This window comes from Crocodylus siamensis, chromosome 15 (genome assembly GCF_052110815.1).
Source record: "Crocodylus siamensis isolate JL-2025a chromosome 15, ASM5211081v1, whole genome shotgun sequence".
Taxonomy (NCBI): Eukaryota; Metazoa; Chordata; order Crocodylia; family Crocodylidae; genus Crocodylus; species Crocodylus siamensis.
The window spans coordinates 38280819-38294216 of NC_143409.1; the positions used below are offsets into that span (position 1 = coordinate 38280819).

Consider the following 13398-nt stretch of genomic DNA (forward strand, 5'->3'; position numbering starts at 1 on the left):
CCAGGCAACATCTGTGGCAACTTCTGGTTGCTGCTGCTGCCACTAGCACAATTCTGTCCTCCACCCCCTCCCCAAGTCAACACCCAGGGCAGCTGCCCCAGTCACCCCACCCTACTTATGCCACTGTGAGCATTGCACTAACTAACAATATTTGTAGCTTCTTTCTGATAGTCCCATGGTACTCAAGCTTTACCCCATGGGCCAGTCTGGGGTATGGGATGGTGCCAGTCTGTCTGTGGGCTGGATCAGGCTGGTGGGCCCATTCCAGTCATGGGGGGCAGAAGCCCAGGCCTGATCCAGCAACATGGGGGAGGGGGAGAGACAGCTCAGCCTCAATTCTACTACCTGGGAGGGCGAAGGGGGGAAGGCCTGATCCAGCTGCATAGGGGCAGCCCAGGCACAATCCATCCACAAGGGGGTTGGTAATTTGGCAGCAGGGGAGGGGTGGTAGAATTAATTTCCATAGCTATCCCACTGCCAAATTTTCCAACCCATGGGGACCCCATAGGCTGGATGCCATGGCTCTGCAGGCTGAATTTGACCCACAGACTGGGATTTGACCACCACTGTGCTAGTCCATTCCTGACACAGGTGACTGGTAGGGAGGGCACAGGGGGGCATGTACCCCCCCCAAGATTGGCCCCCGACTCAGCACCACTCGGGACAGGGCAGTTTTATTTGCCATATGGGCTGGCAGCATGGGGGGGTGGGGCGCTAAGCCACAGCACAGAAGTATAGGAGTGGATATGGGGCTTTTGGCTCACCCCCGGGCCTGCCCACAAATTGTGCCCACCCCCCCAGACTCAGGAGGCACAAGTGCCCCCTGATTCCTAGCTTCTGCTAAAATATGTTGTTGCCTAAAAAACCTTGTACCTCTCTAAACAAGACAGTTTCTAAGGTGCCACCCCGCCCTACCTATTGCCTAGGTTTTCTAGCTTTGCATTGAAAGAAAATACATTAATACCACAAAGAATTGTCTGTGGGATTTATATTTAAACTCCTGCTGGCATCCTGTGCTATTTTTAAAGCCACCAAAAGAATTATGCAATTTGCATACCCTTTGTTAGAAGGTATAAAGAGCTCAGAAGCTCTTCAGCTCTCACGATAGCTTCGCTTATTAAATCTTGCTAATTTTTTTATTACTTCAGAAAAAATCAGTAGTTTAGACAGTGTTAACCCTATGAAAGACCATAGCATACCTCAATGTCCCGATTAAGCTGCCTCACTATTGCAGTTATGTTTCGGATGTGTTCTTCTAAGAGTTGCCTAGCCAACCGATCTCCTCCCCCTTTGTTCTGCATTCTATGCAGAGTGGAAACAATGTCCTCCTTAATGCGAAACGCGTGTTCCACAAGGGCCGCGGTTGTTTTCTCATGGCTTAGAATTCGGTCTTCTAGCTGATCCACTAGACTCGCAGATGCTAATGGAACTGCTGTCAAAGCCTGGCTATGGAGTGGTATATTTCGAATCCGTCTAAGAAAAGGAAAAAAATATTCAAACACATGAGTTATTATTATAAAATATGTACTCAAACCTCTATTAGGCTTTTAGTCACAGTCATGGTTATAGGGTTGCTACCCTAGCAGAAAGCACTGGGAAATACTGTCCCCCCAGAAAGAAAACTAACTCTCAGAATACTTGATTGATCTACACATTAAAAGGAGCAGGATACGTGGTATTTGAAAAAAGAAATGAGGACTTTCTTCCCACTCCCTCTAAAGCATTGGTTCCCAACCTTGGGGTGCAATGCAAATCAGGGTCCTCAGTAGGGTCGCGAAGGGTCTACACACACACACGCACATGCACACTCAACGTGCAGCCCAGGAGCAGCAGGAAGGCGGGCAGGGCAGGGGCGCCGTGCACAAAGCAAGCAATGGCGGCTCCCTCCCGGCCCCCAGCCACTGCCACACTCCACTCCCAGCAGACCCCACAGCACCGAGCCAAGAGGCCCTGTTGGTGGCCAATTTAGGGTCACATCAAAAAAAGTTCGGCAGACACTGCTCTAAAGTATCTTCTTGAGGCATGTGCTCCTATTAATAGGACTTTGACATGTTTGGGGAGAAACTAGGACACAGACACAGCACTTTGACTGGGAACAGGAACTCAGAATACTTGTATTCAGTTTCTATTCCATTTGGCTAGCATGTGTGCAAACTATGTTACATGTGTGCATCCTTATGTCTATCCTTGTTCAACATAATAACTGTAAGAAGTGTCTATTGTACATTAAATAGAAACAGACTAAGAAGGAGTATCTTAAATTGCTGTCTATTCTTTTCTTTGCCAAACAGACTACTCCTGGAGCACCAATACAAAAAGATTGTTCTCTGGGAACTGGACAAGTATGTCTAAAGCTTTAAAATCCAGGAGAGACTAAATACAAGCTTTGCACAGTGTAGAAGCCAAAACTTCAAAAGAATTCTGTTTCCATTTATGTACCTGACCTAGTTTTTGGCCATTTTTTTCACAGGAGCTCCACACCCCACAGTTTTCATGGAAAGCAATGGGGGCTCCTGGCTGCTATGACTTCTGGCCACTGAAATATAAAATCTTTTAGAGATGTGCTGTAATCATTAGGGGAAGATTTTCAAAGGCATAAAGCTAATATAGATGCCCAACTCCTTTCATACCTTTGAAAATCAACTCCTTATATCTTACTTTCATTTTTTTTCTGTAAATGTTATTTGATATTCCCAGGAACCAAATCCTTTCAAAACTTGCTCTCACTTACATCTTGTTGTAAATCCACTGAAGTCAACAGAGCTGAAGAAGGATGTAAATGAAGGCCAGTTTGGCTGGGCCTGAGTTTTTACACATATTCCTTACTCCTGGAAGGTTTTCATTTGTACAAGTCCTGAGGTCTGTTGTTTTTCCTCAGTCCCAGTTGAAGGCTTGAGAAAGGACTGAAAAAAAAACTCAGCAAGGACTTCATGATTTGGCTCATGCATTAGATTATGAAATCTCTATGTCTTCAGTATTTATTTCAATTGATTTTTGCACTGAGAACAAAATGTTCCATGTTAAAGCATTATAATAAAATAGAGAATTAAGAGAGCTCTACTCCACAAAAGCACCCCTTCTGGGTTTGCCCCTGCAAACCTCTATTTGGATTCTTAATTTTGTAACCATACCTTTCAGTAGGACCAAGTGTTGGAAAGATGGGGCTTCGCTGTGCCATTTCCTATTCAATAATTTATGTCTGTTAAAAAAAAACAACAACTTTATATTAGTTAATAGTTTATATCTGGCACTGAAATGATTTAATGCATTTGCTATATCTTAAAATTATGCTGAGAGTTTCAACGTTGGATATTTTATACAATATCACACTTTCAAAATACCTGTGTCCAAAATCTGATCTCAAACAGCAAAACAGGAAAGAAAATTTGTTGACTGAAAACAACTAAAGAGCTTTTGAAGATGGATTCAGCATTCATGAAAAGAGTTAGACCAGTGATTCGCAAACAGGATGCTGTGGGTGCTGTGCTGCCTGGCTCATGTGCAACAGTATAAATGTTCCCCCTCCTCCCACAACAGTATCTCATGGAGAAAGGGTGCCAATGGCTGCTTGTCTGAAACTGTCCCCCACACAAGCCCTCAGCAGTCTCCAAGCTCTGAGTAATGCACTCTGCCACAGGCAGGCAGGCAGCTGTGACACATGGAGCCATGGTTTTCAGCCCAGCTCATTCTTTCCTGCACTTCCAGGACCAGCAGGCGGAGCCTTAAGGTCAGGTGGCTCCAGGCACTGGCATGTGAGAGCCCAAAGGAGCAGCCTTGGTGTTGGAGACTTTGTTTGCCTCTTCAGGGAGCCAAAAAGTGCAGGACACAGTGGGGTGAGGTCCTGCCCCTGCAGCCATCTCCTGGAAACAGCTAGATGCTAACTCAGAGATTCTCAACCAGGGTACCACCAAATTCAGAAGAGTTATGGAGAGGTGCCTTGACTCTAAAAAGGCTGAGAACCACTGGGTGAAACCAACAACCCTGGAGGCTGAAAACCTAGTTTTACTCACAGAACGGGTTTGGTAGGGCAGAAGAATGAGACGATATCATTGTTCTTGTGCTCATGCAACATAAAGTTTGCTTTGGTGAAAGGCTCCTATGGAACTAAGCAAGGGATAGGTTTTCTGCCAGAGGTTAATTTTACTTGCTTTCCTTGACCTTTTTCATCAGATTTAATGCTAGTGAGTGCCATTTCTGCTTTTGTGATGTTGATACACTCCTCCTAAAAACTTGGTGGAGATTCAGCAAAGAATTTTACACACTCAACTGGTAGCCCTCACATTATAAGCTCCAGCCATTATTGACCTAGGTAAAATGCTTTACAACTCATTTATAATATGACCCACCTCACCAACCTCAAAATTGACCATACCCAGCGCAGAACTCAAAAAATATTAAACTTTGAGAAAAATATTCCCAGTTTCCCTTTCCCCTAATTTCCTGCTCCGGGCTTTCAAATAACCCTGTGACATCCAACTTATCTTCAGAAGCAACTGTCCTCTGATCAACGGCAGCAGTGTGAGCCCCACTCAGGCAGTGGCAGGCCCATGGCCCTAGCGTCCTTTTCACTTCCTCCCCTGCCCTTACATATATATTGGGCACAGGGCTATACCTACTCTGGCAAATGTTCAAGGGTGGCGAGGAGGGGACAGGAGGGGAGGGGGTAGGAAGCAAAGGGAGCTCCATACTGCTCACTTCACTTACCTCTGGTGCAGTGCTACACTGTCTGGCCCCTATGGACAAGCAGGGGTAAATCTAAGGGGCATCATTCTGGTACCCCGTTCTAGCTGGCATCCAGTACTGGTAGCCTGCTTGCCCTGCCCTAGTTACGCTGCTGCTAAAACCTCTCCCAACCATGCAGTTGTTCCAGTAAAAGATAGCACCGCTGCAAAAATCCTTGCCTCTGAAAACTCATTAACCACCCCATGGGTATCAAGGCTACATTCTTTTACAGGCAGAAGTAAGAGAATTTACAAAACTGGAATTGTTAGTGGTTTGCTACAGAAAATGGTTAGATGAAATTAATGTTGATTATGCTAGCTTTAAATTGTTTTGCTGATAGATATTCAAGAATACATTTTTCGTCTTTCAAATGTTTTTTATTTATACTGAAATCTAGTGCTCACACTAGAATCCATGCAAACACTTCAATTTGGTAGTAAACTATACTCCAGTGATCTCGTACTTTTCCTGTTGGATGGATGGATGAACTGCTTGAGGTGTTTTAAAAACATATTATCACTATCAAATCTAGAGATTTTAAAAGCACCGGCAGTGGCAAGGCACCCAAAGTGCAGTGAAAAATTAATAGAAGGTAGGCATCTAATTCCTATTTACTAATAGGGTTACCATACGTCTGTGTTTTCCCAGACATGTTGTCTTTTTTGACCCTCTATGCTGTGTCTGGGAGGATTTTTAAAATCAGAGGAAATGATCAGGTTCTTTGCTCTTCCTCTGCTCTCCCAGGCTGGCTGCTTGGGACCGCTTGAGGCTGGGAGCAGCAGGCAAGGTGACTAGCTGTTGGGGGTCACATGCTCCCTGCACACACCCCAGCAAGCCAGGTAAAGAGAGAGAGAGAGAGAGAGAGAGAGTGTGTGTGAGAGAGCAGGCACACATGCAATGTGGGAACTGCTTGGGCAGCAGGGCTGGGGGGCAGGGTCTGCAGGTTGGGAGTGAGGGGCACCAGAAGGGCTGGGGGGCAGGGGCTGGGGGTCCAAAGTGTGGGACCGTGGCAGGGTTGGGGGGCAGGGAGCTGCAGCTCAGGAGTGAGGGGCACCACAGGCCTGGGGGAAAGGGGGTGGGCAGGGGGCTGTGGGTTGGGAGTAAGGGGGGTTGGCAGGGCTGGGGGGGCAGGGGTTTAGGAGTGGGGGCAGAGGCAGGGCATGAGCATATCACTCCCCTCCACCACAATCATATGCCCCTCTCTCCTTTTCTCCTCCCCTCCCCCTGCCAGGTGTCCTCTTTTTTGATGCTGGAAATATGGTAACCCTACATTTATATCTTGGAGAATTTTCGTTTTAGGCTACGGACAGACATTACACATAAACTGGTTTAATTGATTAGAAACTGGTTTAAAACTGTAACAGAACAGACATTCAGTGCACATAAACCAGTTTCAAAATGGCTGAAACCAGTTTGAGATAAATCAGGTTGAATGTAGTATCAGACTTAACTGATTTGGCTCAAACCAGTTTATGTAATGTCTGTCCCAGACCCCTTGCTGATTTAAGATAAACCAGACTCCCCCAGCATCCCAGCATGCTCTCTGAGCTGGGTGGGGTTCTCTGCTCTGCAGCAGAGCTGACTCCGCCCCTCTGCTCTCTAGCCCAAGCAGGGACCAACCCTAGTGGGAACAGTGGATGGCAAGGTCCCATTAAGGCAAAGTGGACAGGTAGGGGATTAATTCCTCCCTCCTTCCCCTCTTCCCCCACTGCAGCCGGGGTCAGCCTGTCTGCCAGGGAGCAAAGGAGAGGGGGCTGCAGAGCTGGCAGACCCCAGCTGCAGGGAAAGGATGGAAGGAGGAATTAACCCTTCCTGCTGCCCCCTTCACCTTAACGGGGCCATGCTGGGTTGGTTGTCCCGCAGGGTAGCAAGGGGGGCTCTGTTCTGTGCTCAGGGGGACTCTTCCCCTTCCTCCTTCTCCTCCTCCCAGGGTGGGGAAGGGGACTCTGTGAGGAGCTGGATGGGAACTCTTCCTCCTCCTTCCCCTGCCCCATCCCCTGCTGCCATCGGGCTGGGAGGGGGTGGTCCTTGTAATGCTGCCCGGCCCCAGAGCAGGGGTGGCGGCAGGGGGAGTCTCTGTTCCATGCCGGGGAAACTCTTCCTCCTCCTCCCCCTAGAAGAACAGCAGGAGCATGAAGCATAACTGGGCAGGGTGTGGGTGTGAGGGTGGGGGTTATAGGGACATGGCATGGACCCCCTGCTGCCTGGCAGCAGCAACAGGAAGAGAGGTCAGGGTGCTCGTGCCTTGCGCAGGCGTGACTCCAGCCAGCGCTGTGCAAGGGGAGGGAGCAGAGCCTGCCCCATCGCTGGGGCTCCATGCTGCAGCTGCAGCTCCAGCACTTGCAGTAGGGGCAGCCCTGCACTGGATCCTGCTGCTTTTCCTGCTCACTGCTGTGCAGGTCCCTGCACTCTGCCAGGAGTAGAGGGAGTCCCACCCCCTGCTTCTGCACAGAGTCCAGCATGGTGATTTCCTACTGCAAGTGTAGAGCTGCAAGGACGCAGCATGGAATCCCTTCAATAGAGGCAGCCAGCACTGCACTGGGGGTAAGGAGCACAGCCCCATGCAGCCTGCCTGGCTGCTTCTATCCCTGGGGCTCTGTGCTGCACACTTGCAGCTCAACACTCACAGCGGGGAAGCCCTGCACTGGACTCCATGCAGAAGCGCAGGGTGGGGCTGCACAGCAGGGAGAAGGGCAGGCAGTAAGCTCCAGTACAGGGTTTCCCTCACTGTAAGCGCTGGAACTACAGGCACAGAGAACAGAGCCCCGGAGGTGGGGCATTCTCTGGTCCCTCCCCCCACACAACACTGGCTGGAGCTGCATGTGCTCAGTGCACGAGCACCCTGACCTCCCTGCCTGCTGCTGCTTCCAGGCAGCATGGGGTGCACACCAGGGCAGGAGTGTGTTGGGGTCCCTACACTGCCCCACCCTCACACCCACACCCTGCCCAGGTGAGCTCTGCCATCCCACTACCCCTCTACAGTATGGAGGAGGAGGGGGAATAGTTTCCCCCCAGCATGAAACAGAGCCTCCCCCAGACCTGGGCGGGGGAGGAGTCCCCCTCTGGGGCTGGACAGTATCCCTTCGAGCCCCCTGTCCCCACCCTGTAGCAATGAGGGAGAAGCAGGGGGAAGAGTCCCCCTCTGGGGCCAGGCAGCCTCACAGAGCCTCCCTCCCCAACCCATGGCAGCAGAGGGGACAGGACAGAAGAGCACCCCCAGCACTGAACAGGGCTTCCCTCCCAGCCCTGCAACAGTGGGGGAGAGGGAGGAGGGGGAAGTGATGAGGGGAAAGCAGGAGGAAGAGTTCCCCTCTGGAGCCGGGCAGCCCCATGTGCTGGGATTGCTCCCACTGTCAGCTAGCCTCTGGGGCAGCCCTGCTGGGGCCTGGCTATGACCTGCTCCTCAGCTCAGCTTCCCTGTAACCCTCCTCAGCTCTAGCACCCCCAGGCTTCTGGCTTGAGCCATTGAAGGCATGTGCCTGCATTTCCTGAATAGAAAGGGAATACCTATACACTTGGAAACTGATTGACTCTCTGCAGGTTAAACTAATCTGCAAAGATTAAATTAATTTAGGCTTGGGCTTTTTGAATGTGTGCCCCCAGCCTTACTGTCATGAGTAGTCTCATTAACTTCAGCAGTATATTTCTGTAGCATTGGGCTTTGAAATCACTACCCTAGGGTGGGTTCTCAGTGAACTGAGAATTATAACAACTTAGAGTAAATAAGGATTTGCCCTCATGACTTAACACTGACACCTGTGATCATGTGAACACACCTAAAGCCAAACTATAACTCTCTAAACTACTTCCCCAGTGTGACCATATGTTTAGGTGATACACAAAAATCCATAGAAATAATGCTAAATTATTATTTTAAAGCAGGTAAAACAAGAACATTAGCTCAAAGGTGACAGTCCTCTCCTAGCCTTGCTTAAACTTTGTATGGATCAAGAGTGACAGGTGGTTAGCATCAACAGCTGTACCATAGTTACCAATCTGAGAAAATTTACAACAGTCAAAGTTGAGACACATAACTCCAGGTGAAAGCTTCATTAATTTAGCAACTCAAAGGTAGAAGAATGCCTTACTTGAATGTTTTATAATGATCTCAATGAACTCAGCAACTGATATTAAAATGCCAGAAATTTGTGGCTACTATTCATTGTGAATTAGAGCAGGGGTGACAAACAGACAGCCCATGGGCTAGATACAGCCCACAGAGCTGGGTCAGCTGGCCCCCAGCTTTGATGAGGCGATCTTCCTGCAGCTGTAGCCAAATGCGAGCAGCACTGTGGGAAGGAACCCAGCACTATGGTTTGTTCCCATAATGGCAGCTAAGCACTTGGGATGCTAGGCCTCTTCCCACCAGGTCCTGGACCTGAAGGTGTAGAAGGGGTCATGGGACCAATCTGGCCTGCAAGACCAGCTCCACTCCATCCTTTGGTCCATGGACTGATCCCACACCACTCATTTGGCCCACATCTGGCCCCACAGAGCCAGATAAGTTTGACACCGGTGAATTAGAATATCACAATCTAGCTCTTAGTGTTAAGTTCACACTTAGAAATGCACCACCTTAGTACAAGAAACTCAGCCATTTGAAAATCTCTTCTGAGACAGACAGGCAGACTCTATGACACAGTTAATAAGAGTTTTTTGTAATTCAAACCTAAGTGAGCTCTCATGTATATTAAAAATTTTCCAATACAATAATACAAGTGTTAAGTCTTTTATACAGGGTTATACCCTAACTGCACTTTAACTAGGCCCCCTGATTTGATTCTAATTGTATATTGCAATCTTAAGAAAGGAAATCACACACAAAAATAAAGCATATTGAGTAATGAATATCCAGAATCAGAAGCTGGAAAAATCAGCAAGCACAGTCAGCTTTGCTAAATTATGGTACTTACGGGAAATAATAGAGGCAGAAATAGGAAACGTTTTAACCTCAATGGTTGATACAGAAACAAAACACATATGGGACAACACAGAATGTTAAGAATGTGTGAGCTGAAGAATGGAGCAAAATTATTTAAATGACAGCAAATTATTTGGTAGAACATGTTCCACAGGTGCAAATCTTGGCAGCTAGACACCTAACTAACTTTTGCCTGTAAAAACAGCGATCACTGAAAATCTGGCCAGAAGTGACTCTCATTAACCATTTGTTTATCCTTTGAGCAGCCACGCTTTGAAAAGTAGTAACTATGAAGCCTATTTATGATCTTTAATTGTAGTCAGCCAGTATCTGAGGTCAGTGCATAACACTATTAACTTCAGTAAAGCAACTGTGAATTTTAAACAAGTGTAAGTGAGATCAGTATCTGGCTCAGGATCTTTGTTCTCATCTGACTATTTGCAAAAAAGGGTGGTAGCTACTTCTAGTAAATCCAGCTACTCCACCCTATGCAAAACAATGTGCTTTTTTACATAGCCTAGTGCTCATTCCCTTTCCATTCCAGGCCTGATCTTAAATTATTTGTAAGTCTGAAATACCCATTAAAACTAGAGATCTGATCTATATGAGACAATTTTGGAATTGCTGAGGAAATCTGGTACAATGCAGTGCATATCTACATATGCATAATTTAAAAACAAAATTTATATCAATTTAAAGCATTAGCTTTTAAACTTCAAAATAGCTGGAAGGGATATCCTGAAAAAAAACCCATCAAAATGTAAAGCATGTTCATGTACTAAAATAAAAAAAGAACAAATAAGCATTTTTAAAACAGTGTGTGTGTTCAGCACAGCATGGTGCTCCATAAACAAGTCATTTTAAAAAGTGATATAATGCTTTTTAAAGCAATGTTGGGCATGTTTACATGAGACTGTGCAGTAGCCTAATAAAACTGAGCAGTAGCATGCCGGGGAAAAACTGTGTTAAATACACTACTACGCAGTAGTATTAGGCTACTGTGCAGTAAGTATCACTAAAAACTCATGCGCCAATGCTACTGTGCAGTAGTGCAAGTTACTGTGCATTGATTTAGTACTTGGTTAACTGAGTACTAAACTTAATAAGCAGTATCTCTGACATGTTAATGAATGTGTAGAGGCACTATGTAGTACTGGGACAGGGACCAGACTAGAATTCAGAAGACCTACTTCCAGTTCTCTACTCTGTCTCTGGTTTTCTGGCTGTCCTTTGACAAATTACTTGCATGCTCTTTAACTTATTTTGCCAATCTTTTAAATGGGGAGAATGATACTTATTTTCTCTGTAAGTTCTTTTATAACTGTATAAGAGAAAGTTGTTATTGTTGTTCACATATTCAAAACTCTGTCAAACGCAACTTATTTTTTAACTCAGAAATAGCTCCACTGACATTACTAGAGATATGCTTATTTACACCAGTAAAGTATCTGGTCTTCTGCCATAAACTCAAGACAAAATATTTAACATTTTAAAATATTTATTTGGCTATGTTTAATGAGTTTCTTTTTATGTTTTAACCCCAACACACCATTTTCTCATCCCACTTTCCTTGTGCACACAAAATTGCTATTGAAGTTAATATTTGGACCAGAAAGACTTCAGAACATTTCAAATTTTCTCTTTTCTCTTTCCCCTCCCCTCTCCCCCCAAGTAGTCATAGATATGTGATCAAATACAAAGTGTCCTAAAATTGATCAAAAGTATTGACATATGTAAAATAGATTTCCAAATATGAATTATTCAGTCACATGTTAATTTCAATATAAAACCAACCCTTGGTATACACTCAAGTCTCTCTAGACCTTAGACCTCACACACCTAAAATTCCCTTCTGAAGTGACATTCTTAGGCAGTTATATCACCCTGCATTATATTTAATGTCCTCACCGACTACTTCAGTGACAGATTTCTGCTGGTTTACATTTCTTGTCAGTTTTGGAGTTCCATAATGTGATTTTTTTTAAATTCTTGTTGGGTGCATCTACACATGTGCATTTACTGTGCAGTAACCTAAATTACTGCACAATATGGGTGCATGTCTACACATGCACACCTGTACTGCACAGTAAATATGATGACTTATGCCAACTTGAGCATAAATTTGATACCTGATATCAAATTTACTTCTGATTAGTTACTGCGCAATAATGTAGATGTAGATGCCTTACTTCACAGTAACACTGTGTGTGTGGATTGACTTGGGACTAACTTTAGTGCTTGGAACTAACACAGTGTTAATGTGCTTTAACTCTAGCCTACTCCCACTTATTTCGCAGTAATTTACTGTGCAGTAAATTTAATGCACGTGTAGACACACCGGTTGTGGGCCAAATCCCAAGGCCCTTATCCAATCCAGAATCCATGACAAAGCACCGAAAGTTTACTCAACCATAGTCTGAGTGTAGGCTGAACAGGGATCTTTGTATATCCAACAGGCAAACCTCAATAAAGACATGATCCAGAGCCCACTAAAGCTAGAGGAAATTCTTCCACTGAGTTGATCAGACCCTAAATTCAGAACTTTATGATTGAGGGTCTGGACACATGAATATTTGGAGACATTTCAAAAGGGCAACAGCTGATGGGTTATAATTGTTATGTGCAGACAAACCAGGAATGATACAAAGGAAGCAAAATTGCTCCAGCTTTAATACTGCTACAGTGTTAAAGTTGAAATGGTTTTGCTACCTTTGTATTGCCCCCAGCTTGTCCACATGTAACAATTAGAACATAACAGCAGCTGCCCTTCCGAAGCACTCCATAATCTGAATTTGTAGGGTCTTGTTTACCAACGTTCAAAACCCATAAATTCTATTGCAGATCTGGATGAGTATATGCTGGCAAAGCCTATAAACCAGCAGATGGCAAGGTTTTCTGGGGGCTGGCCAAAATAACCCATTTTGGTTCCAAGACAGACTGGAACCCAGAGACAGCCACTGCTGCTTTTCCCTACCACCCAACCACAGCATAGGTAAGTCGTCGAGCTGCAGTGTGAGTGAAGCTGTGCCCTCCCCCAGCTCCTTTCCACAGGCCAGATCCAATAGTTCTGTGGGCCAGATCCAGGGCACAGGCCACAAATTACCAGCCCCTGCTGTAAACAGTAATAGTTATACATCAAAAATAATAGATCTGTTCCTGCTCTGTGTATGTATGTAATGTTCATTAATGTTAATAAATGGATTAGCATTAAAAATACTATTCTAAGGAACAGATCTTAAAGTCCTGTATTTCAGCATAACTTTGGCATGTTCTTTTCTGAGTATTCTTTAAGTTTAGATGACTGCAGATATAAAGACATGTTTCAGCTCTAAGCACCATATCTGACTACAAAGACAGCCACTTCAAAATTGCCCTAGGCCTCAGCTATCTCATTCAAACCTGTAAATTTTTTGAACCAGAAATGAAAAACAAGGAAATAAGAACATAAAACTGTAGGATATGCTAAAGAAACTGGTGCTGGGTCAAGTTTTGTTTTGTGATAGCCTCGTTCTCTCACTATAACACAGGGGAAGATCTTGCACTGTCTTTCACTTTCCACTTGCCCTAAATTAAGAGACAATTGCACCTGTAGCAGCTCAGTTCTGTACTTGATTTCAGTGTATCCAGGTACTTACTAAATTCCTGAGCATCTTGGGGCCTTTTACAAATCTATGCTCACAAGACCCTGTGGAGTAGGGAAGTGGCTTATTCCCATTTTATTGACAGGACACAGTGGCACAAAGAGATCTGTGATT

The 13398-nt window shown here is 45.5% G+C and overlaps 1 protein-coding gene across 1 annotated transcript in view; it reads right to left on the reverse strand.

Annotated features, from left to right (window-relative positions):
- Positions 1-13398, reverse strand: part of FAM81A (family with sequence similarity 81 member A) — a 58614-nt gene that overhangs the window by 34561 nt on the left and 10655 nt on the right. The window contains exons 3-4 of the mRNA XM_090029539.1: positions 3132-3199; positions 1200-1473 (exon numbers count right to left, since the gene is read on the reverse strand). Coding sequence (XP_089885665.1) covers positions 1200-1473; positions 3132-3178 — 321 coding nt within the window. The 5' untranslated portion in view covers positions 3179-3199. The remainder of the gene's footprint in view (positions 1-1199; positions 1474-3131; positions 3200-13398) is intronic.